This window comes from Rutilus rutilus (genome assembly GCF_951802725.1).
Source record: "Rutilus rutilus genome assembly, chromosome: 10".
NCBI lineage: Eukaryota > Metazoa > Chordata > Actinopteri > Cypriniformes > Leuciscidae > Rutilus > Rutilus rutilus.
The window spans coordinates 6,484,698-6,509,235 of record NC_140215.1 but is presented as its reverse complement, the minus strand read 5'-3'; the positions used below and the strand labels follow the sequence as shown (position 1 = coordinate 6,509,235).

At 38.6% G+C, this 24,538-nt stretch overlaps 1 protein-coding gene across 2 annotated transcripts in view; it reads left to right on the top strand.

Annotated features, from left to right (window-relative positions):
• The window catches only part of adarb1b (adenosine deaminase RNA specific B1b), a 163,347-nt gene that overhangs the window by 122,457 nt on the left and 16,352 nt on the right, over positions 1-24,538 (top strand). Inside the window, exons 4-6 of one of the 2 annotated variants that reach the window (XM_084420794.1) lie at positions 15,966-16,043; positions 16,734-16,760; positions 19,996-20,924. In XM_084420794.1, the coding sequence (XP_084276920.1) occupies positions 16,016-16,043; positions 16,734-16,760; positions 19,996-20,924 (984 nt within the window). In that variant the 5' untranslated portion in view covers positions 15,966-16,015. The remainder of the gene's footprint in view (positions 1-15,965; positions 16,044-16,733; positions 16,761-19,995; positions 20,925-24,538) is intronic. The other variant, XM_084420795.1, reaches the window with a different exon arrangement.

The following is a 24,538-nucleotide window of genomic DNA, read 5'->3' as shown; positions in this document are numbered from 1 at the left end:
TTGTTCTTTCTTTCCTTCATTTGTATTTTTTGTCTTTTCGTTTTTTTCCAACTTTGTCTTTGATTATTGGGGAAACAGTTCAGACAGTGTTAAAGTATTAGCACACGTCTGTTAATCCGGTCTGTCTCTCCGTCTGTCAGTCATATCTCCCTGTGATGTTTCAGATGCTCAGCGCTCCTGCCTGTCCATCACTGTTACCTTCAGAGCTGTTAATATCCCAGCCACCGGGTGTAAAATTCACCGGCTAATCCACTCAGGCATGTACACGCACCCAGCGCTGCCTTCCTCCCCGTGGATATTGGAGTAACTGACCTGGCCTTGAATTAGGAGTACAGTGATAGTCATCTGTTGTGAGCAGCGGGGCCGCTGATGCGAGGAAAATAGGCAGGGAAGGATACGAGCCGAGAGAGAGAGAGAGCACCAATGCTCAAAAAGACAGGATGATGTATAGTGCTGAGGCCAGCAAACTTCCTGTCTGTCCAGTGTAGGTTAGGAAAGCTGAGGATTAAAACACACACAGAGCTGGATATAAGCTCCAGGGGCTCATCTGTGCTCATAACCAAGATTTTGAAGCAATTTGTCATGCTTCAAGATGCCACGTCAATCCCTACCCTCCCACACAAGGGTCACGGTTCTGGGGGCAAAAAGCATCTTTCTCCATTCAAAAGTAAAATATATTCGGACAAAATAATTTTTTCATACATATAGCTAATATTTCATTGTTATTCTTACACCGTGTCCTAACTACACGCGACGCGCGATAAAAGGTATGTTTTCCATGTTAATCAGAGTTTTGTCCTAACCAGCCGTTACGGCGACTATTTTTCTGCGACGTCGCGGCCGCTAACACACACTCGCAGTGTTCGCCGTGGTCTTGAGGCTGTCAGAGCAGAAACGAAAGCTGATGCTCTGTGTATGTTTTTGTCATCTCCGGTCGCGTTCATATGTAAATTGCGTGAGCTAATTTTGTCCATTAGATCGAAAGATCTGAGAAAACCCATGCATAGACCCTCCCCTTGAAGAAATCAGGACAGAAGTGGTTGAAAGTGGACAAAAGAGAGACAGGTGTAAACGGGTATGTGTCTCCCTCATCTACTTGTGATGTGATAAACGGGGCCTGTGTTTGTCAGCCATTTTTGAGAAATAAGTTCTTGGTTCAGTTCCTAAAAATTTGATTCATGGGTTAATGGCCATGGGAAAATGTGGGTCCCATGGCAATGAGAACCACTGCTCTAGAAAGCACTCAGAACTCCTAAGCAACTATTTGACCTGATTTGATCATAGCTGTGAGTTTTACGCAGACAAGCTTTGTTCATTGCTGCTAATAAGCCCATAGGCACATAACATAAGTCATCATGAGCTTTAATAGTGTTTGTGGGTTTAATAGGGTCTTGTGCTGGCTGTAGTCTCTCCTGGTGGTCTTCTAGCGTGAGGTCTTTGCAGGTACATGTCTGGTCTGCTGTTCCCATTTTGACAGCGGCGTCATTTATCAAGCCCCAGATATTAAAAGCCACTTTATCAAAGTGTCTCGTCGTGAGCTTTTGTTCAGGAACTCCTAAATGTGTCTGCGGTCTAAAAACCCTGTAATTTGCGGTGAGGTAAAAAATGAGTGTTGGCAGACTAATTCAAATCTGTTATTGGTCATTAAAGTGCTGAAATTCAATAATGGAGCTGGATGTTCTCAGCAGTGCCTGGTTGCCATGGCGGCAGTCATTTTGGGGGTGGGTCGGCTACTCGCGGACCGCTCTGAGGTGGCCGCGCTCGTCTTCCTAACATGCCCGGCCCATCAGTTCTAATCAGGTGGAGCGACAGCCTGCCCCGTCTGCAGGGACCCCTCTCCATTAGGTGCTCAGCTGGCCAGCGTCTGCCGCACGTGTAGTCCATTAACCATCGTTACGTGGGTGCAGAACCGGGTTAGAAGAGACTCCGGAGCCACGTTTGAGGAAAGACTGGTAGGAGCACACCTCCAAAAACCATAGGAAGGCATAATCTTTTCCCCTCCATGTATAGAGTTCATTTTTAGAGTTAACAGAACATTTGGAGAAATTTACAAAATCTGAAGACACGTTCAGGTCATATTTCAGCCCTAATTATAGAAAATTGAAAAATATTTTACTTAAAATATTCAAATTACTCATGTTTCGGTTTTTATCTCTGTTTTAGGGCCACTTTTTCCGGTACGGTTCGGTGTGTGTTGTGTTCAGGGAGAAAAAGGACTGCTGTCAAATAAAAATAAAGAACAAATAATCATACAAACAACAGCACAAATAAATAAAATGGAGCAAAGATGCAGATAAAATAAACAGTGCTTTTCAGGTTATTTAGGTATCTAACAGTAGTTTTCAGATACAGAAATTGAATAAATTAATCAAAAGTAAAACAACACATTTGCATATAATCTGCACTGTATAAATTAAATAAAGATTCATCATTATTAATGTTACAAAAACTGAGTCAAAAGCAGTAAGTGATTTCCTTGTCATTTGTTGTTTGATTAACATTAAAAACACAGACAGCAGGAATATTAGGCTGCTGTCACTTTAAGACAATGCGCGGATCCAATATACTGATACACATGCATTGTCTTTCTTGACGGTTTAATTTCACTTAAGACATAACCTACAATGTTTGCTAGGATACATCATTTTCTATGTGAAATTGCAAAAAAAAAAAAAAAGAGTTTACAGAGAACTGTTACACCCCTAGCACACATATAAATGTCATGTCTATATAAAGATAAATGTTATTACATTTTTATCATTTCGAAAGTTTTTATTCCTCTTGAAAGTTGGTTTCAACAATTGTTCGATTTCAGGGACCAAAGCGAGCAAGTTGGAAATGTCACGTGTCCCCAGTTGTGTTGACGAGATTTTGGTGAAATGTCTCGTGAGGAAGTGTAATTTATTGTTGTCTATCTAGGGCTTTTAATAGTCAGCTAGTTGGTATGTTGTTATTATTAGTTGATCAGCTTTGCAGTTATTTAGTTACTTTACATTTGCCTTTTCCACCTTTTCCAGATAACAAAAGTGATGAATGCCATGAGAGAGAAAGAATATATTGACTTTTTCTTAAATACTGATCTGGGGCTGTAATGGAAGTGGATGCACCTCCGTTCTGGAAAGGGGCCCTTATTTCTTCCAGGCTGTTTGAGACTGTGGGGTGATCCATCTATGTTAGGCCACACAGGGGCTGCTATGATGGTTTAGACTCGTATCATATCCCTCTCCATTTGCACAGCCCATCCATCTATGTCCACTCTCCCTCTCTCTTTTTGTCTTTTACTCACTCGTTCACCCATGATAACTTTTCCTGCACAAGGCCCTTTGACCTGCGGTAGATGTTGGCAATGAGAGACACCTCACAGACTGGCTTGTGGATCATGTTTTCAGCCTTAAAAATGCAATTACCTAGTTACTGCCAGTAGATATAAAAAATAAAACATCTGTGGTTACCGTGCTTGTGAGGTAGTGTTGTATTAATATTTCTCAAACATTCTGTTTTGGTATTAAAGTCGGCATGAAACGGAAGTTGCGATAGTCTTTATTTCCCTATTGTGATGTATATCCGAGTAAAAAAGCTTCTCGAACAAGAAAACATTTAGGGTGGGACTTAATTTTGTCCGTGGGGAATTGATTGGATGGTTGTGGTTTGCTATTGGTCAATCTCATGTGAGTGACAGGTTGTCGCTCTATTTTTGTCTAACCATATACAAGATTGTCTTACCCTATTTTTGGTTTTTGTAGACTTTATACATCATGTTTGCATTTGCACACATGGTTTTCGTCCTTTCAGCTATTTTCATAATGATTTTTTGATTTGATAGCATCTTTCTTGCATATACATACACTATTTAACGCCACCTTTAAAGTGCATAGACTCTTTGTTTGTTCTTAGAAGCATCAGATTGAAAACACCAAAACAATAAAAAACCTAAACTTAGCAAAAGCTTTTGCCTTGGATGCTTGTATTTCCTTTGGGAGATGGAAATGTTTTTTTTTTTTTTTAATCCCAGATTTCATTGCAGCATGAAAGAAAGAGATGCTCGGCAGAGGACCTTGGCATAAGTATTTTCTATTCTTGTTTGTCCAACTGCATTTATTGTTAGCAAGACAAGGTCGTACAGTATCAAGGCCATTGGATGCAATTAGCAAAATATAAACTCAAGGCCTCTGGAGTCCTCTAAATCTTCTCTCCTGTTTTTAAAGAAATGTTCAGAAGCTAAAGCTTTTCTTTCCGTGTCCTCTTAATTGTTTTATGTAATGGGTAATTTCTGTAATTTATTTAATGACCATGACTCTTGTGACTAAAAATCCACATTTTCAGCTGCCCTTTTTTTACCCAGTTAATGTGTTTACATGCACTTCAAAAGTTTAATTTCTTTTAAAAAGTCATGTAAAGATTTTAGTCCTTACCAGTCAGATTTGTTTTGCCTACATTGGGGTCTGCAAGATGACTTTACTGTTTTGAAAGAGATAAATGTTTTATTCAGCAAGGGCTCATTAAATGTGATCAAAACTGTCAGGAAATACTTTTTACATCGTTAAAAAAAGATTTGGATTTCAAATAAATGTTTTTTTTTTTTTTTTTTTTTTTTACTTTCCATTCATCAAAGGATCCTGAAAAAAAAAAATCATCATGGTTTCCACAAAAATATTAAGCAGCACAAGTCTGTGTCGACACTGATGATAAGAAATGTGGCAAATCAGCATATTAGAATGATTGAAGGATCTGAATGATCATGTGACACTCAAGACTCGAGTGGCTGCTGGAAAAATCTGCAATAAATTACATTTCAATATATAAATATCAAATAGAAAAGAGTTATTTACAATTATAATCATATTTTACAATATTTTACTGTTTTACTGTACTTTTGATCAAGTAAATGCAGCCTTGGCGCGAGCATAAGAGACTTTACGTTACAAAACCTTACCGACCCCATACTATTGAATGGTAGAGTATACGTGTTAAAAGGCTGTGTCCAAACAAACTGAGTTTACTCTGTTTTGCTGTGCAGTTAATAAGGACTGTTTGCAAACTGATTTTGCACCAGTGCTTGTTTCCTATGCTGCGTACTAATTCCTGGACCAATAGCGTGTAGTGTTTAGCCTGTGCTCCCAGATCTCTCTGTTTTCCCTGTGTTGTCCGCTATAATCCTGTTAACACCGTGGCATTGAGCTGTTCTGTTTTTCCCAGAAGTTCATCCATGCCGCTGTCTCTGTCGAAAGCCGCACCTTTGGAAGAATCTTCCTGAAAACCTCAGTGGCATGAGTTGCATTTTATTGCATCACATTCATGTAGACAAGTGTTCAAACATGGGAGAATTCTTCTTATCATTTTGGTTTTCTTTCTTGAGACATTAAGATTCAAACTTGCTAGCGTAGACGTGTCAAGGTTTTCTGAAGTGTGGATAATACATGTGCATTTTTTTTTTTTTTTTCACTGTGTGTAAAAGTGAGTCTCCTTGTAAGTTTTGTTGTTATGAAGCTACTAAAGCAATGGAGCATAAATCCTTAGCTCAGCAGTGTCTGAGCCAGCATTCAGCGGCATCGGCTGTATTTCTCAGCCCAAATGGAGCGGAGGTCACAAATGAAGGGGGATCTGAGAAAGGAAAGGATCTAGAAGCATCTGTGAGGTGGATTGATAGAGAAGGTGGGCTGTCATCTGTCCCCCAGTGTGGCGGTCACTCGACCTTGGAATGATGGACTCTGGGAGAGCAGCCATTTATTGGCCTTCCTCCAGTGCCTGGACTTTCATAGCTACACATGTGGGTGATTTATACCCGAGCGCACATGCGGGGTGTGCGGGTGTAATGTATTAAAGTGTGTGCTGTAGGGCTGTGAGGCGGTGGAAATGTGCTTTTGCTTTACTGTTTATACTGAGAGAATCCAGACTGCGACTAAAGCTTTGAGAGTCCGTATGCAGTTTCATCAGTTGAGTCATGAAGTGAGGTGCCATGAGTTTATTAGAATACATCTATAGTGTGACTGTGAACACTTGAGCTGTATGATTAATCGTTAAAAGATTGTGATCTCGATTCAAACACCCACGCGATCTTATTCCTTAATGACAACGAATCACCTGTGACTATTAAACCTTTATAGCAAACATTCAAATCTGCGTTGGCGCTGCCGCTGAGCCAGAGAGAGCGGTTGTCATCTATGAAGCAGCTTCACAAACAGTGTTTTCGACAACTCGTTATTTCTGTGCTACAATAATTCAGATTATCACAGAAGTACTGGGATAAAAGTCTATAGTTCGGATATAAACACTGATGTCTGTGGCAGTGTAAAGAGAGTAAATCACCTTTTGAAAGTAACTTGACGCTTCAAATTACATCGTTACACCAGTAGGTGGTGACAAGTGACTGTTAAAAAATGTATTTGTCAGTAGCCCCTTTCACACGGCGTGTTGATCCCGGGAAATTGCCGTAAAATTGCTAGAGTGCCTTCTGTGTGAACGCAAACACGTCCCGGGATTGATGCCGGGATCTATGCCGGGATGGGAACCTAGGAACGCGCCCTGTGTGAACAAAAGCCAGGACCAATGCCGTAAGGGGTGTGTCGTAGTGATGGCGCACGTGGCATCGCATCTGCCTTTCTACAACCTATGCTACAGCGTATGGGGAACGAGCCACTCGGCAAAACCAGTGGCGCTACTGGGGAATATGGTCTCCGTGTAGAAATTACGAGTTATCATCAGAACTTACATCTGAGAGGAGTTATCACATCCTGACGTCACGTGTCTTTACGGGATGTGTGTGAACGCACTCACAGATTCCGGAAAATCACTGGCAGTGTGAATGAATCAAAATCAAACGATCCCGGGACGCATTATCCGTGTATTTTCCGGAATCTCTGTGTGAAAGGGGCTATTGAATCATTCATTCAAGAGATTTGTTAATCGTGGGAAAATCATGATTTCTATTTAAAAATAAAGTAAAATAAACTGATTCTCAATTTATCCAGAACTGTGCAGCTCTAATGAACACCAATGTTTTTTATACCATTCAGGCAAAATATCTATTTTTGTAACTTGAGTGGTATAAATCACACTCAGTGAATCATTCAGTCATTACATCACAATTAATTCCCACATAGTCCTTTTTCACACACATTTTTAAGGGGTTTGAATACTTTTGCAAGCCACACACATACATGTATATGTGTGTGTACATTTTTCAAATAACTATATTGTGAAAAGAGTGATTTAAATTTTGATTATACTGCTTTTTTAGAGACGTAAAATAGGAGATTTTATGCTTAATCTGCTAGAATTGTGTGTACACATGGAGGGTTTGAAGATGATGATCTTTGCCCTCGCTTACTCCTTCAGCTTTTCACATCTCCCCCACACAAAGCAATCTCACATAAAACTATCATATAAAAAATTCATCCCGCACACTCCTTCTCCTTGCCAGCCATTCTTTTAACTCAAGTGCAGCGTGATGAACAGCCATCTGTCAGTTATTGAATCCACTAACCCAGTAAAAGAGTTTCTGCCCTCAGCCCAAGCTCAAAGAATCCTTCTCAGAAAACCCTCACATCACTTGGAAAACCTTGACGTCGCTGGAACAGCAGAATTCCAAAGCTGAGGAATATTCATAACCATTCTTTGTCTGAAACCGGTCAGTGAGTTTGACATTTTTGGATGAAGGAAACTAGTTTCAGCTTCCAAGGCACAATGATATAATGTCGCTTTAGACGTAATCAAGATATATTTAATGTGCTTGCATTCAGTAGAAATGGAATCATACTGTGAATTCTGTATCTTATAATATTAAATTATTAATTTTCATTTTCTAGTGTCAGCTACAGTGTTTTAATTTCATATTTCATATTTCACTTTTTATTATTTTGTTCGTTATTTGTTTTTATTTAATTGTTTAATTTAATTTCCAGGTATGAGCTTTAGCTTAGCTAAGTCGTTTAATGGCCAACTTGCTTACTTTGCAGTAGAAATGGAATCATAAGGTGACAAGGAAGTGAATTAATAATTTATGCTCCCTTCACACGTAGACCAGATGGATCAGATGTTATGCAAGTATTGAACTTTATGACTATACCTCCTTATACAACCTAGAAAGGCAGCATTTGGACACAGATAGTGTTTTTTGTCTGTATTGGTTTAAACTCTCAATCAGGATATTTGTATAGTGGAAAGTTTTAATGTTTTAGAACAAACGTCCTATGGTTATTATTTGTAAGCAAATGTTATGTACTACATTCTGCACTTAAAATAAGACAAATGGATGCTCATCTGAGAGGCTTGTGTGTCTTCTACAGGAAGTGAGATCATTTGTCTGTGGCTCTGCAGCCCTGTCCATGGTGCTGAAATCCCCCGGTCTCGTTCCATCAGTCTCTGACACATGTTGGGCTCTTGGCCACCCTGCCCCCCGGCACTCTATTAGAGCACAGTAATTGGCGTTCAGGCGGGTGGAGAACTCATATCAGCGGCAGTATTATTAAATTTATTTGGAGAGCTGAATTTATTTGTCCTGAGGGCTGGTGTTTGGCTCAAGCTGACTGAGGGCCATACGTATGTGTAAAGATTTAGAGGTACCGATTTATGAATATTAGGCCCTGTTTACACGAGAACGCTCGCGGGTGAAAACGTAAAAATATTTGATCAGATGTGCCTTTCGTTTAGACGCCGACGGTGTTTTTGGGGCTTAAAAACGCAAAAAAGTGAAACCACCCTCCAGAGTGGAAATCTTAAAAGGTCTAAAGGGTAAAAACGCAAAGGTCTGCTAGACAGTGAAGGTTGTACGCAGGCGCCCGCGGACTTGGTGTTGTTGTGTGGCAGTGCTGTTGTTGTGTGCCACCTAGCCGCCTGGAGTGCATACTACATCGAATTTCACACACTTTTGCGTCACCATATGCACGCAGATTTCCCCCCCATAACGCTCGTCTAAACGCAGAATAAAAAGTGATAACGCGACGCAATGGCGTTTTCTCCGTGTAAACATAGCCTTAAGTAAAGTGCAGTATTCTTTTGTTCAACATAAATTAGCATGTTAGGTAGAATGTCCAAGTTTTCTTTTCTTTTTTTGTTGTTGTCCACAGAGCAAATGTGGATGGTGATTTTGTACTGTTATGCTCCAAAATAAATAATAGTAATCCATACAAAAGTAATCCATTAATTAGTTGACGCACCATTAATGTAGTTCATAAAAAAAATGTATTCCATTTTAGTGGTAAGATTTAAAATAAGTTCACTATATATTTTTTATTATTATTATATAAGGCAATGGTTTTATTTATAAACTACATTCTATATATACATTTATTATGATTTATATTAAATTATATGTATCTAATATATAAAAATATATATAATACAATAATATTAATTTAATATATCATGATTTATTTATTTATATATATATATAAATAAATAAATAAATAAATATAAAAAGATTATTAATAAAGTAAATATTAAATTAATATTATAAATTAAATACTTATATATATATATATATATATATATATATATATATATATATATATATATATACACAAGTATTTAATTTATAATATTAATTTAATATTTACTTTTTTATTAATAATCTTTTTTTAATAATATGAAAAAGCTCTGCCTTTCAGAGCAGACCCACAAGACTTCTTTTTACCTTGAAAGACTTGTTCAAGTCTGGAAAACACCTTGTACTCGTGAATTAGTCGCATCTTGAGTTTGAAGTTTAGAGGAAATTGGTCTGATTTAATGTGGAATGTGGGACCATCTTTCTTTTTATATGTGCTTTTCTCTAACAGCATGACTCATGACAGCCGCAGTTAAAGTTAAAGATGTGATAGAACGTTCTCAGGTGTACGACCAAAGTGCCCCGGCGTGTCACCCTTCATCTGTACGTCAATACCAGCCACAGGCCACTTTGGTGAAATTACATAGTGGGCTCTGAAGTGGCAGATCACGGTGAATGCCCTCGCCCTCATCTCGCTGCTCCTCCACTGTTATCTGCCTCTTCTTCAGCTGTGATGTTGACTGTGGATGGCTGTCTGCGTGCTATAAGCCTCTCACACAGAGATTTGAACTCTTGCAGATCAGTCTTCATTTGAATGTGAGCTGTGTGATGGCACTAAAGACTCTCAGGGTGAATCGCCCCCTTTTTCTTCTCTCCGCTCATGGCTCATCAAACATGCTTTTACTCCGAAACACACATCAGTCTGCTCTAAATCACATATTTGAAAGATAAGAACTGAGAGCGGGGAATGCTTCTGTCAATTTCAATGCCAAACATGCCGGTAAACATAACCTCAGAGAAAATCATCTCTTTATTTCCATTGGAGACATGTGCAAAACAGAAAATACCACCTTCTCCTTAGGCCTGTGCGGTAAAATTAAGTTTAGGTGCTCATATTGACAGTCACAGCATTCATACTGCATGTGTAAGCACTGTGGCAATGTGTGGAAGTATATTTGCATGTAGAGTTTAAGCAAAAAATATGGTTAAAATGCACTTTAAACTTTGTTTTGGCAGTACTGTCTTTTGCAAAATATGCTTTTATGAATACATAATGTGAAAATGTAACTATAAAATAATGGTGCAAACCACTTCCCTATTGTTTTAAAAGGCTTCTGTTGGACTTAATACAAGTTGCACATGCAGTGAAAGGGACACAGCACTTTCTATTAGGTAAATCTGCCTGAATCCAGGTTATGTTAAGAGATGGTTTATGAAAATGATCATTGCTCTCATTGTTTTGAATCCAAAATTTCATATATACACTTTTTTATGTGTGTATATTATATACAGTATATAATTTTTTTTTTTTTTTTTTATCTGTGAGAAAGTTAAATTATGAAATTTTCCACTGAAAAATAATAGCATACAGGTTTTAAAATGACATGATGATAAATAAATAAAGACAGAATTTTAAGTTTCAGATGCTGAGATGGTTAAACATCTCCTCCACACAGTCACGCAAGATGAATGAAAAACAAATGAGTGAGTGCTGCATGCACATCTCCCAGAAAACTGCATTTCACAGTCCTGCACTTTTACAGATGAGCAGAGATTTGTTATTTTTGGTTTCCTATTGGATTGCTCTTTCTCTGTTGTTGCAGGAGAGTCTGCTCTCACAGTGCACTGATATGATGCACTCTGAGAAATGCATGCTGGGAGTTTTAACCTCCAAGCTGGCTTTGGGATCCTCTGAAAGAGCAGATGTTGGTCTCTGTTTGTGTGTTTAACTAGTAACGTTAATGAACTGATGTGTGTCCAGCTGCTAGTTAAACTGTCGCTGGACTGTGTACTCAGAGATGGAGAGATCTGACACAGCTGTGCAAACAGGAAATCCTGTAATCTCCTCTCGCTGCTCTCAGAGACCAGTGTGACGTGGCTTGAGTCCCAGTGTCAACACCTTTTTAGTCTTTTTACTCTTGATTCTGTGGCTCTGGCTCAACACAAGTAGCATCCTAACAGAAATGGAAGCTGATAAGTGGCTGATGAACTACATAGACAGTAATTATTATGCTAGTATTATTATTAAATAGCTTTTCAACATGTTATTTCTATTGTTTTATTTCAAAAGAAGTTTTTTTTTTTTTTTTTGGTCTGTGAGCAGTCACAACATCAATCGCTTCCAGTAATATATGTGAAGTGAAGCTATGACAATGACCTTCTTGCCCTGGTGTAATGATCATCCTCCAGTCTCCTGTGCTCCACAGATGCAAATGACACATTCAGCGTCCTCCCGAAACGCTGTCACCGCTCCCTGCCTGTGATTTTGTGTCTACCACTTGTAGATTGAAGCTGATCTCATTGCTGTTTATGGATTCATGAGCAAAATGAGAACAGCAGAGGAAGCTAAATCAAAAGCGACAGACCCAAAACGAGCTCAAGTCTCCGAGCCGCTCATTACACCATAGACCATTAGCAGACCAGCAAGAGGAGAAAAGAGCAGAGAGATGAAAATCAAGGAGCCGTTTGACGCCTGCTGAAATTTCAGCTCCGCTCAGACAAATACTCTCACAACAACACTCCCCTGACTCTTTTCAATTTTCTTATGGAATATTAATCTTTAATAGGGTAATAATTGTGGTAGCATATTTGATGTCACCCACCATTAGACCAGATTAATTAGGCCATTTAGTTTAGCTTAAGAAAGTGTCGCCCGTGAAGAATGGGCCAGAGCGAAAGCAGAGAGCTGTGATTGGCTTCTTTATGTGCTTTGTAATGGCTTTCATTGGGCTGTCTCTCACACAGTATTGTGTGTGTGCTTTAGTTATCGATGGCTGGAAATTTTGCTCAATGACATCATACTGTTTTTATTCATTTATTTTTATGGTCCAGATGTATCAAGTTATTGCAGACAATGATTTCTTATGGCCTCAAAATGTCTAGATATAGGTATATATCTGTCCAGAGATTGTAATAATGAAAACAAAATCTGAATCAGTTTTGAATTTGGAAGATAATTCTTCCAAAGCGCAGTGAAGATTATTATTTTTTTAATTTTTTTTAAATATCATTTTGGCAGCCAAATTAAAGTCAGCTGTATTGTAGTGTCATGGGGCTTCACAATAGACCAATTTCGAGCCGACTTTTACGTCACAGCGGTAGCTGGTGGCAAAACAAAGGGAAAACTGAAGGCGGCCAATACAAACCAGCACAGATTCGGCTACATAATAAGGAGCTTAAATTATTAATATTGTTATTAAATGTCATCTTGTTGTGTTGTTGGGTCCAAGAATCGACGGAGCACAGGCTCCAATTTGAAATTTTATCGCATAATGTTTTCTAAATGATTGTGTTTTATTTGTAAATCATCTATGATTGTATACATTGTTTTGATTGATTGTGACTAGACTTTTTGAAGAACCTGGTAAGAAAGGGTGATCAAATACATAGTTAAAAAAATGAATATGCTGTATCTGGGAATTTTTATTTCTAGAAAATATTCACATCATTAAAATTGCACCGTAATGTCACTCTTTACATTGTCGTCTTCTGTCTGGCCTTGGCGCTGGCTAGGCTGAGCCGCGGATCGTAGGCTACCACACAAGTCTTGTGACCATTTAGTACAGTTATAGGCATCTAAAGATTTATATGCCCTCAGTTTCTCTATCGGGTAGGTGTCGGAGTCACGCCAATCAACCGGAGGTAGCGCTAACGTTAATCCTGTCAGATCGTCCAGATCGTTAACTTTTGCAAATAACAATCGCGGTCCTGGACAGTGAGTGACCTTGCACATTAAGATAACGTCGGATTTTCTCCCGTCATTGTTAAAAAACAAGCTTAAAAAACATGCAAACTAACGTTTCCCAGAGGGATCGTTCTGCCACCACCTAAGCTGCGCCCACAAAAAAAGTCACCGTGTTTACCAACTGAAAAGGGGTCTATAGATAATGCTTTACAATGAACTCTGTTAGAGAGCTACGTATGGCAATTTATCTGTTTTATTACGAACTGTCGCATTCTCTTTTGCCAGCAAACTCTCCTCTTTTCAGGGTTTTTAAAAAAACAAGCGATTCCCCGAAGGTTCGAGATTTAGTGTGTTTCATGCCTCAAAGTAACCTGAGCAACTTTTCTCCATTTTTCTCGATCTATACGCACGGACGAGTGTCGTATGTATGCAATTTGCCATGAAAACCATCCCATCAAGTCTAAAAATATGAACTAGGGGTGTCGCAATATACCGGTGTTGACGATAATCGTGATATTCAAAGCATGAAATACATCGACATCGTGTTAATTCAGAGTGTGACAATATACCGGTATTGGCGATAACCACAATGTTTAAAATAAATGGCACTCTAATGATAACATGACACGTAAATACTCCAGCGCTATCGCATCGATATCATGAATTATTTTGGCCACAATAATGTGAAAAATCTAACATCGTGACAGCCCTATGAACACTTATAATAATAGGCTTACTGTAGTGAATCAGGGTAAGACAAAAACATGTTGTGGAAGAAGGATTGATGATGTATTGACTGAATTGTTCATTTGTACCTTTTTAACTAAATATTTTAAAATTGTATTCAAATCCACATGTAATTGAATACAAATAATACTATTCTAAGGACTTGGCGTGTGCGTTTAACTTAACTAGATTTTTTTTTGGTTTATTTTTATTTTTACCTTTATTAAAATAGGATAGTAGAGGACTGACAGCAAGCAAAGTGTGAGAGAGAGGGGGACGGGATCGGGAAGGTTCAGGAGCCGGGACTACATGTCAGAGCACTGCCAACAAGGCTATTGGCTCCCAACAGTATTTTTAATAGATTTTCCCTTTTCGTTATTTCAGGCATCCTTATTTGTCATAAAACTTATAGAGGGTGATGAATTCGATCAACAGTTTTGTACGGTTTGTTCTGGTGTCTTACCTGCAAATTTACCTTTTGTGTTTCAAAGGAAGAAAGAAATACAGATTTGGAAAGACGTGAGTAAATAATGACAGAAATTGTTTGTTTGGTTTTTTTGCCTTTAAAAATATTCCAAGTGTCTATTTGAAGAAAGAGAAAGCAGGAATACTGGCATTATGTCCTTGACAGCATATTTTCTCTCAGTTAATCTAGAAGCTCCTGGTATCGTCTCTGTGTCAGGCGTATAAAAGCTTCCTCACTATAGCCTCAAGTCAACACAGCCCTGCATCTCGGCTCTATTATGAGGAATGTTTTTAATGAAATGTAGAGTTGCGCTGTTGTGTTTTTCACCTGAGCTCAAGCGGCATCTGTGTCGAGGGGGACTAAAAGCCCGTTGATGTCAATAACTGTATTTTTCCTCTGAGGCAGCTGAAGATGAGGTCTAATCGAATGGATATTAAAGTCACAATAGACTGCTCCTGCTATTACGGCCTGTCAAGCACGGCCCTTTCTCTCAAAGATTAGTTTCTCCTGCTGAATATTTATACACTTACTGTAGGCTTAACCTCACAGTCAATGGCGTTTCATTCCTCTTCTATCCTATTCTCTACTCTCCTCTTTCATTTCTGTCCTCTTCTCACCTCTCTTCTCCTCCTCGTTTCCCCTCTTGTTCTTACTGCTCCACTCCAGTCATCTAAATAAAGCCGCACGGGATGCATGATGTCATTATTTAGAGACATTATATGACGGCCTATGCTTTCTCTTTGATGCTTGCAACACCAGTTATTTTGGTAAAGTGCCATTTTCAAGTGCACTATAGTGAGATTAATGATTGTTTGTTTTCTTGAATTTGTAACTTCCACACTTATAGAAAACCTGGGAAAAGAAAAGTGTCGGGGAATTTTAAAATTGTGTTTTCAAGTCCTGAAAAAAAGTCTCGGAAATGTTCTGTAATTCTATATCGATTCAGTCTGAATCTGAATCTGAATTTTAATCACTGGAAAAGTAATAGAATGTGCTTGTGGGAGCTTTATAGTAATAACTTCTAATAATATAGATGATCAGTAAGACATCACAAATTCAAAATGCATGATTTTATTAAATATTAATAATTGAGCAGCAAATCATCTTATTAGAATGATTTCTGATGGATCATGTGACACTGAAGACTGGAGTAATGATGCTGAAACTTCTGCTTTGCATCACAGGAATACATTACATTTTAAAATATATTCTAATAGAAAACCATTATTTTAAATTGTAATAATATTTCACAATATTTGACTGTATTTTGTATCAAATAACTGCAGCCTTTGTGAGAATAAGAGACTTTCAAAAGCATTTCAAAATTGTACCATCCCCAAAGTTTAAGTGTGTGTGTGTGTGTGTGTGTATATGTACGTCTATGGACTATTTTCCATCCACCAGGTGAAAATTATGAATTCAATCACTTGTTGAGCATAATTCCATGTGTCATTCATGTCTGTAGCTCTTTGCTTATTATCACGGAGAATGCTTATTATCAGGGGTTTGTCCTAGCCACTAACCCCAAGATTGAGCAGAAGTACCTGTGATCATATGCATTTAGCAGACAGCACTAATGATGATCTCTTCCTCTGTCTTTCCGTCAGGTGTGGCTGTGGCTCAGCAAGCGCAGGGCCAGTCGAGGCGTTTCACCACCATGGATGTTGATGAGGAGGAGAACATGAGTGAGTGCTCATAGCTGAACCCCAAACCCTCCATTCCCGCACAGAGCCCTACACACTCCCCGTAACGAATGTGTCATTTAGTCAACAGTTCATGTGCCTTCCCGTCCCTCTATATGCCCATCACGCTAAACGAACCCAGCAGAGATGTTTAAAGTAGTGTTTAGACATGGGCACATTTTTTACATTGAAACTTCAGTCCGTTCAGATCAAATCTTTTATTTTTTAGACACTTTTTTTTTGAAAACGTCTTCTATGTTTAGTAATTTTTCATTGTTGCAATACATTTCCATCTGACTCAAATGGTGTAAACATTTTAGTCGACAAAATAACATTGTGGTTGATCTTTAGTGTGTTAGATGAACAGATATTTAAATTAATTTAAACATATCAGACGTATATAAGATTTATCCACATTCTAATTTTGTTCTGTTGCTTGCTTGCATTGTGTATTGGGTGTTACACCTTCTACCTTTCAAGCATGTCCTATTCCAGAATTATTTAAAATTTCTGCTGCTTTTCGATGTTGCTTCTAAGTCTTGTTTAAAGGGATGCTTCACCCAAACATGAATCTTCATTTACTCACATTTTATGAAAGAACAAATGAAGAACATTGGGGGGTCCAAACTACATGGAACCCCATTAACTGTCATTGTATTGACTGAATTATTTTTTTTCTTTTGTGTTCCACAGAAGAATACATCATAAAACGTCATGACAGTGAGTAAATGATGACAGAATGTTTTTTTTTTTGTTTTTTTTTTGGGTGAACTATTCCCTTAAGTGTCGTCTTTTTTTTTCTGCCCTTATTTTTGTGCCACTGCAAAATTAGCAAAAAAAAAGGTAACTGGATAAAAATGCAAAGCATGTTATAGTTAATTTCTTCTTTTTTTTTTTTTAAGGAAAAAAAAATCAGTATCGCTAGATGTGCTAAATAATCCAATATCTTCCAAATTTAGCATTCCCTATTTCTTTGGCCTTTACACTCGAATGTGATCAAAGAAGATCGGGACTCGAGACTGAAGAAATACACAGCGTTCCTCCGGTGTCTGAGTCCCGTTCTTCTTTATTCAGCAGTGCTGTGAATAGAAGATTCTGGGAAGAGTTGTTAACCCAGAGGAAATGTAACCCTCTATTGTCCCGTCACTCCGCAGATTGTCTTCAGAGCCACTGACAATGGCGGGACCCTTCATTTATTACGGATCTGTAGCGAAGCGGACGCTTTCTTATTTAGATTTTCTGCCGATAAGCGTATTTGATATCCAAAAGCTTTCTGCCTCTGACAGTGCATATTTCTCTATCAGCTTTAGATGTTAGGAACAGGATTTTGGGCAGAAATTCATTGCTTGGCAAGAGCGTCAGTTTTATACACTCATTCAGCACCAGATCCCCCCCCCCCCCCAATTGAGTGAAGGACCAAAACGTTTTTCGCCCCCTTTTTTTAGCAGCCTTACCACTGTTTTCCCATTCTTGGTCTCCATAGGAATTTTTAAGTTTTAAAGATTTTAACCAAGAAGTGCATTCGACTACATCACCGTACACCAAGCGAGAATCAACATGGTGTTCTTTTTGACGTTGCTAATGCACACAAAGGGAACTGGTGCACTTCGCTGTTACTGGGCCTTTGAAGTTCATGGCTCTAAAAGAGAGGTCCTGTTTCTATGTTATTTAAGCTGTCGGTGCCACTGCAGGTGTTCGCTTTTACATTCCTTTAATACTCTGTAGTGAGCCAATGCATTTTACTGATTACAGTAAGTACAGTTATTAGGGTTTTATGCTTTTGCATGTGCAGTTGATTGAATTTTCAGCTGAAGGTGGGCAGGTCTATAAACTTATAGCTTTAATATCTCTAGTAAGCTTAAAGCTGTTAAAGTTTTATTGCACAATCTTTTGGGCATTCTTTGTTAGTGTAACAAGCTAGTGACCTGCTTTGGTGTCGTCTTCTAAGGCCACATCTTAACGGCAATTTAACCTAAAAAAAAATTTGAAATAAGTTTTTGGCAAGCACAGATTCGACTGAAAATGTTTACTTAGAAAAACAGCAAAATAGTACATTAGTTTGAATGTTTTGAAGATGATTTTTTGTTACTGAATGGATTATAAAGGTACATTTGGAGTGACCTGCCTAAGATCCTTTGAAAGCCTAGGGATCTCACTAGGGTTTGGAACAGGGCCGTTGTTTTAGCAAGAGTGATTTCCATCATTAAAGCCAGAGTCAATCGCTTACATGAGTGTGTGTGTGTGTGTGTGTGTGTGTGTGTGTGTGTGTGTGTGTGTGTGTGTGTGTGTGTGTGTGTGAGTGAGAGATGTGGATATATGTATAAGTTTGACACGCATAAAAAGGGTTTTGATTTTCAGATTCTGCTCCAGTATTTTGTATATTTCTCCTTTCTTTCTTTCTTTCTTTCTTTCTTTCTTTCTTTCTTTCTTTCTTTCTTTCTTTCTTTCTTTCTTTCTTTCTTTCTTTCTTTCTTTCTTTCTTTCTTTCTTTCTTTCTTTCTTTCTTTCTTTCTTTCTTTCTCCTCTTCTTTCTTTTTCTTTCTTTCTCCTCCACGTTCTCTTTCTTGCTCCTTCACGTTCTCTTTCTTGCTCACCCCCCCCCTCCCCTCCTCGCGTTTTCCCTGACACGACTTTCTCTCTTCTCAGATATCTTCATTTTATTTCTCCTTCTGCCTTGCACCCTCTCCCTTATCCACCCTGTTGCTCCTACTGTTTGCAGAGAGCTCTTACTCTGTTCCCCTACTGTTCACGGACGCTATTCTCTCTCTACCAGAGCACTGAAAGCAGTAACCTAGCGAGCTTTTGCTGAAGGATGTTATAAATGAAAATTTAGCCAAAGTTCCATCAGCTTTGTCAACAGGACATGATGATGTGTGTTTCCTCTGCAAGACCCTCTTCTTATTAAGGGAAAAAATTGTGACCTTGTAAACATCTCATGAAAACATGCCCAGATCCTATTTCACTCCAAAATCTAAATATAGAATAAAATAAAATTTTGCAATCAGAAAACCAAATTTTTTTTATGCATTTTTTTATGTTTTTGCTCTCACAGTTAACACATTAATGTATGCGATTAAATATGCTGCCTTATTGTCATATATATTTTCTTTTTTTTAATGACAGCATTTATTTAATTTGATATATTATTGAAACCTTGAGTGAAGAGCACTATTCATCCACACAACACCTAATAATTGCATATATGCATATTTTTTAATTTTATATATTCAGTATTTTATTTGTATTTTAAAGGAACTCATTAAAGATTGACCATGATTTAAATCTTTTAATTGATTGAAATCCCTATTGTGACCATTTTTGGACAGTTACTTGTTTTTTTCTTTTGATTTTGGGTTGAAATATGATGCTTGACCAGTTTTGTTAGATAAGAGAACTATGTTCTCAAAGTTTTTTCACAACTAAAACTGAACCCGTTGTGAAACCATATTTGTTGGTGTTTTATAGCCACTATTTATATCGAGGGACCTGAAAAAGTGCCTTTGTCACTCAAAAAGAGCCTCATTTAATTAGTTATTAGGCTTTTAAAGCTTTGGTTTCTGTTCTCCATTAGCACATATTTTATCTCCAATGAGATGATTGATTGAGTCGGCACGAGCCATTGCCTGCAAAACTGAATGCTCAAACTGTACTTTAAATTAAACTGATGATTATAATCATTTAGATTTCATACCTCATGGTCTTCCTTAATTATGTTAATTAATCGGGTTTTTTTTTTTTCCTTCAAAGTTTTTTCAGTGTCATCTCTGAAATTCCTCTCATAAAGAAGTTTCACAAGATTAGTCTAAAAATGTATCATGCTAGCATACCTCGGCACACAAAAAAGGAACACACATCACTTGTTCGGTTACAAAGAAAGATAAAGGAATCTATAAATTTTACATTTACAAGATCCTGCAACGAAGGCGTTGTAAGTTACTCTTTCTGGGCACCGCAGGTTCATGCAGCACCGACGTAAAGGAAAACCGCAACCTGGACAACGTCTCTTCTAAGGAGGGAGCTGGCCTGGTGGAGCAGCTCCCCAACGGTAGTGGAGGAGGGGGTCGCAAGCGCCCCCTGGAGGAGGGCAACAATGGCCATGCGCACTCGAAATTCAGACCCAAGAAACGTAAGAAAACGCCAGGGCCGGTTCTGCCCAAGAACGCCCTGATGCAGCTGAACGAGATCAAACCAGGCTTGCAGTACAAGCTTCTCTCGCAGACCGGCCCGGTCCATGCGCCGGTTTTCGTCATGACCGTCGAGGTTAACGGGCAGTTGTTCGAGGGCTCGGGTCCCACAAAGAAAAAGGCCAAGCTGAATGCCGCCGAGAAGGCCCTGCGTTCCTTTGTTCAGTTCCCTAACGCGTCTGAGGCGCACCTGGCCATGGGCCGTACGCTCACCGTCAACACGGATTTCACCTCCGACCAGGCTGACTTCCCTGACATGCTCTTCAACGGGTTTGAGACGCCGGCACCGCCCGAGGAATCATTTTTTCTGGGCTCCAACGGCAACGGCTCCTTAAACCCGCTGGGAGAGTATCCCGTGCCCCAGGCGCCAGGTACGAACAGCCTAGTTCAGGCGCCCCTGCCACCGCCCTCCTCCTTCGCCTCCTCGGCCAGCGGCAAGAACCCCGTCATGATTCTCAACGAGCTGCGGCCAGGCCTCAAATACGAGTTTGTGTCGGAGAGCGGGGAGAGCCATGCTAAGAACTTTGTGATGTCCGTGACTGTGGACTCGCAGACGTTTGAGGGCTCGGGCCGAAATAAGAAACTCGCTAAAGCCCGGGCTGCCCAGGCGGCTCTGTCTGCGCTCTTCAACATGCAACTGGACCAGACCCCATCTCGCCAGCCCATCCCCAGAGAGGGCCTACAGCTGCACCTGCCACAGGTAAGAGATCCGCACCTCAGACTCAACATAGTCGACCCAGAAGGCACACGTACATCACAGAGACGTCTATTTGATGTGCGTGTTTACATCTGGAAGACGTATTTTTAAGAGTGTTTGCTCATCTGCAATACGTCTATAGGACGTTTCCTGTCAGATGTCAAATAGACGTTTAGAAGATGTCTTTAAGATGTAATGATTTAGAATGTATGTTAAACTGACATCTTAAAGATGTCTATCAGATGTTAGTAAACAGCAGATGAAGTGATCTTTAACAGACATCTTGCAGACGTACGTGTGCTTTCTTTTTTGCCCTGAAGACTATAGGCTACACAATGATTGATTGCATCTTAAGGGGTCATTCACGCAGAGCATGTTGTTGTGTTCAAAACGCTAGATGTTGAACTATGAACAACAATGAAACACAATGCGACAGGCGCATAGATGAGGGTTGGATTCTAACATTAAAAACAGCTAGACATAGCACAACATAGGCACATCTATTCCCATGTTTCCCTTTTTGTTTATTCGCCAATCTTTTTGAAAAATACTTTTAATTATTTATAGCTCGCTATGCATCGGTATAGTAATGGTTTATTTATACCCTAGAGATAGGCAGGCCTAAACTGGTAAAGAAATATTGTACAAGAAGACTGCATTAGTTATAGTTTAATAAAAGTTATGGAATATTTTCACAAGCACTCCGCAGAAACTACTTTAATGTTGAATCTCATTTAAACCTTTTCTTGTACTGTGGCTTCCTTTAACTCGCACATCAGGCTGTCTGATAAAGTCTTGATTGTATCTGATGTGTAAAAATCTGATAAATAAAAGACTGGTCTTTCACATCTCAAAATGTTTAATTTAAGTTTCTGATCCATTTAAGTTTATCGGAGATCATCGTCTAAGCCTTTATGCCGGGATGCACAAAGCCAGGCACATTATGGCCATCTTCATTAGGAACAAAGCCTAATGGAAATGAAGATGGGCTCTGTTAAAACATTGGGATGGATTTTGTGATTTAGCTAAAAAAAAAAAAACTTTCTTTTAACCTTTTTGCTGATAAATATATATGACATGAAAGTGTAAATGTCTTTATATATGAATTAAGTTTATTTTGTTTTGTCATTATATGTACCTACATAACACACAGTAATTTATCTTCATACATTTTAATATATATATATATATATTTAAATTGCCATGTTGAGACTGAGCATTTTTTAGTTTTTCAAACAAACAAAATCTAAAATGATGCACTTAATTGGCCTGAACTGATTTATTTGGTTAAAATCAAATTTCCAGCTCCTAATAACATTGTAACTTTGGACCTTTAGGTAATTTTAATGGTCAAATAAAAAGCGTGTTAAAGCATTATGGTATTCGCAATATTTCTTAATGCCGTGTCTCTAGCAGAGCGTTGTGAATATGTCATGCATATTCAATATATTGCGCACCCCTACCAGTGAAACAACACAGTGAGCCGAAATGACCAACGATTGGCGTTTGTGTGAGAAGACGTCTATTTACACATTTCTAAAATCCTCTGTTAATCCTGCTTTTGAGATAAGGCCGGGCCTGGAAGCGACCCAATCTTAATTAACATCTTCCTCTGAACCGTGTCAAAACAAGAACATTTTGTTTCAGCCTGCCCACTACCTGTCCACTAAAGAGCAGTCCTGTCAGCCGCATGTTTTGTCTCTGATGCTGATTGCTCTTGAGCCGTCTGTCTCTGTGACACATACGGCACCATGAATGCAAGACCCCATTATCCATTCCTAATCCAATACCCACAAATTTAACATGCCGTCAATATGAGACCAGAGGCCGGAGAGGTGTATTTGTTTCAACCAGATGGCAAGAGGTTAAATAGACTCTCGTCACGGGACAACTGATCGTTTTAGTTTTTCCTTCACTCGTGTGGCGATACGTACCGACCTTACATCAAGGAAGGAAGGTTGAATACTATAGGCCATTACGGCCGTCTTAATTAGGAGCGAAGCCTAATGGAAACGAAGATGGGCTCTGTTAACACATTGGGATGGATTGTATGATTTCGCTTTTTTGGCGATAGTCTATCATAAAAGGACATTATATTGTGATATCATTTGTGATAACATTACTTATAAATTACTTCAATTAGCCCTTAAAATCATAAATTATGTATACAAAATCCTACGAAATAATTTTATTATATAATATTATGGTTAATTATTGGACTTTATAAAAAAAATACTTTTACAGTTATTTGCATCAAATTACTTTCATTGATTTATTATATTAATACATTAAATTATATTTTATTAATTTATCATATTAATTTGCAATTTATTAATCGCCAATAGGTGGCGGCAAGTTACTGTCTTAATGAGTCATTCAGTCATTCATTCAAACGGCTGATTCATTCAGGAACGAAGCAAGTGGCCGTCTTTATGAAAGTGTCGTTGCATCAACTGCTCACTCGATTCATTACAACCCGCAGATTCATTCAGTAACGAAACACCGTTGTGTTGCGCCGAGACGCACAACAGTTCTGCTGTGGCTTTGTCTGGAACTATTTTCATTGGCGAAATTTGGCAGAAACATATGGAAGCTTGTTTCCGCCACAAAATAAAACATTTTAAAAGATAATTGCGACTTTTTATCTCACAATTGCAAGTTTACATCTCGCAATTCTGACTTTATTTCTCAAAATTGCGTGAAATAAAGTCAGAATTGCGTGTTATAAAGTCTGACTTTTTTTCTCGCAATTGCGAGTTTATATCTCACAATTCTGACTTTATAACACGCAATTGCGAGTTTATATCTCACAATTCTGACTTTATAACACGCAGTTGTGAGGAAAAAAGTCACAATTCTGACTTGATATATCGCAATTGTGAGAAAAAAAGTCGCTATTATTATTTATTTATTATTCATTGGCGGAAACAAGCTTCCATAGAAACAATTGCAATTGCGACTTTATTGCTCAGAATTGCGACTTTATATCTCGCAATTGCAACTTTATTTTTCAGAATTGCGACTTTATATCTCGCAATTACGAGTTTATTTCCCAGAATTGCCCTCATATATCTTGCATTTTAAATGCATTCTAATAGGCTTCATCACACAGTCAGTTGTTGCCCTGCATCATGTTCATAACTAAAGTGCATGTAATGTAAGATGACCTACAGGTCTGGGCCAGGGCGATGTGCGTTAATAATTTGAGTGCATTATTTTTTCCATAATTAATCACAGTAATTTAACATGTTAAATCTCTAAAACAGCTCTAATATATATATACTTTCTTAGTTTCCTAGACTGCTCTCCTGTGAAATCTGCGTCTAGTTGGCCAATGATTTTCCTGTCATCTGTCCCTAGGCGCTAATGGGAAATGAAAGCAAATAAAGATGATGGTGGTAACTAGTGTGTTTTATCATAAGAATAAAACGCAGCCTTCTGTTTGGTGGGAGATTTCTCTGTCTCCTGATAATGTATCGGGATGCTCCACTTTAAAACTCCCATTAGCCGTCTCCGACTGAGTGACTCTGAAGTATTTGGGAAGCAGTGTTAGACTAATGTCTCTAACTCGTGCCCATTCGGCCATTGATTTTTCCTTGGCATAATCATTTTCCAGC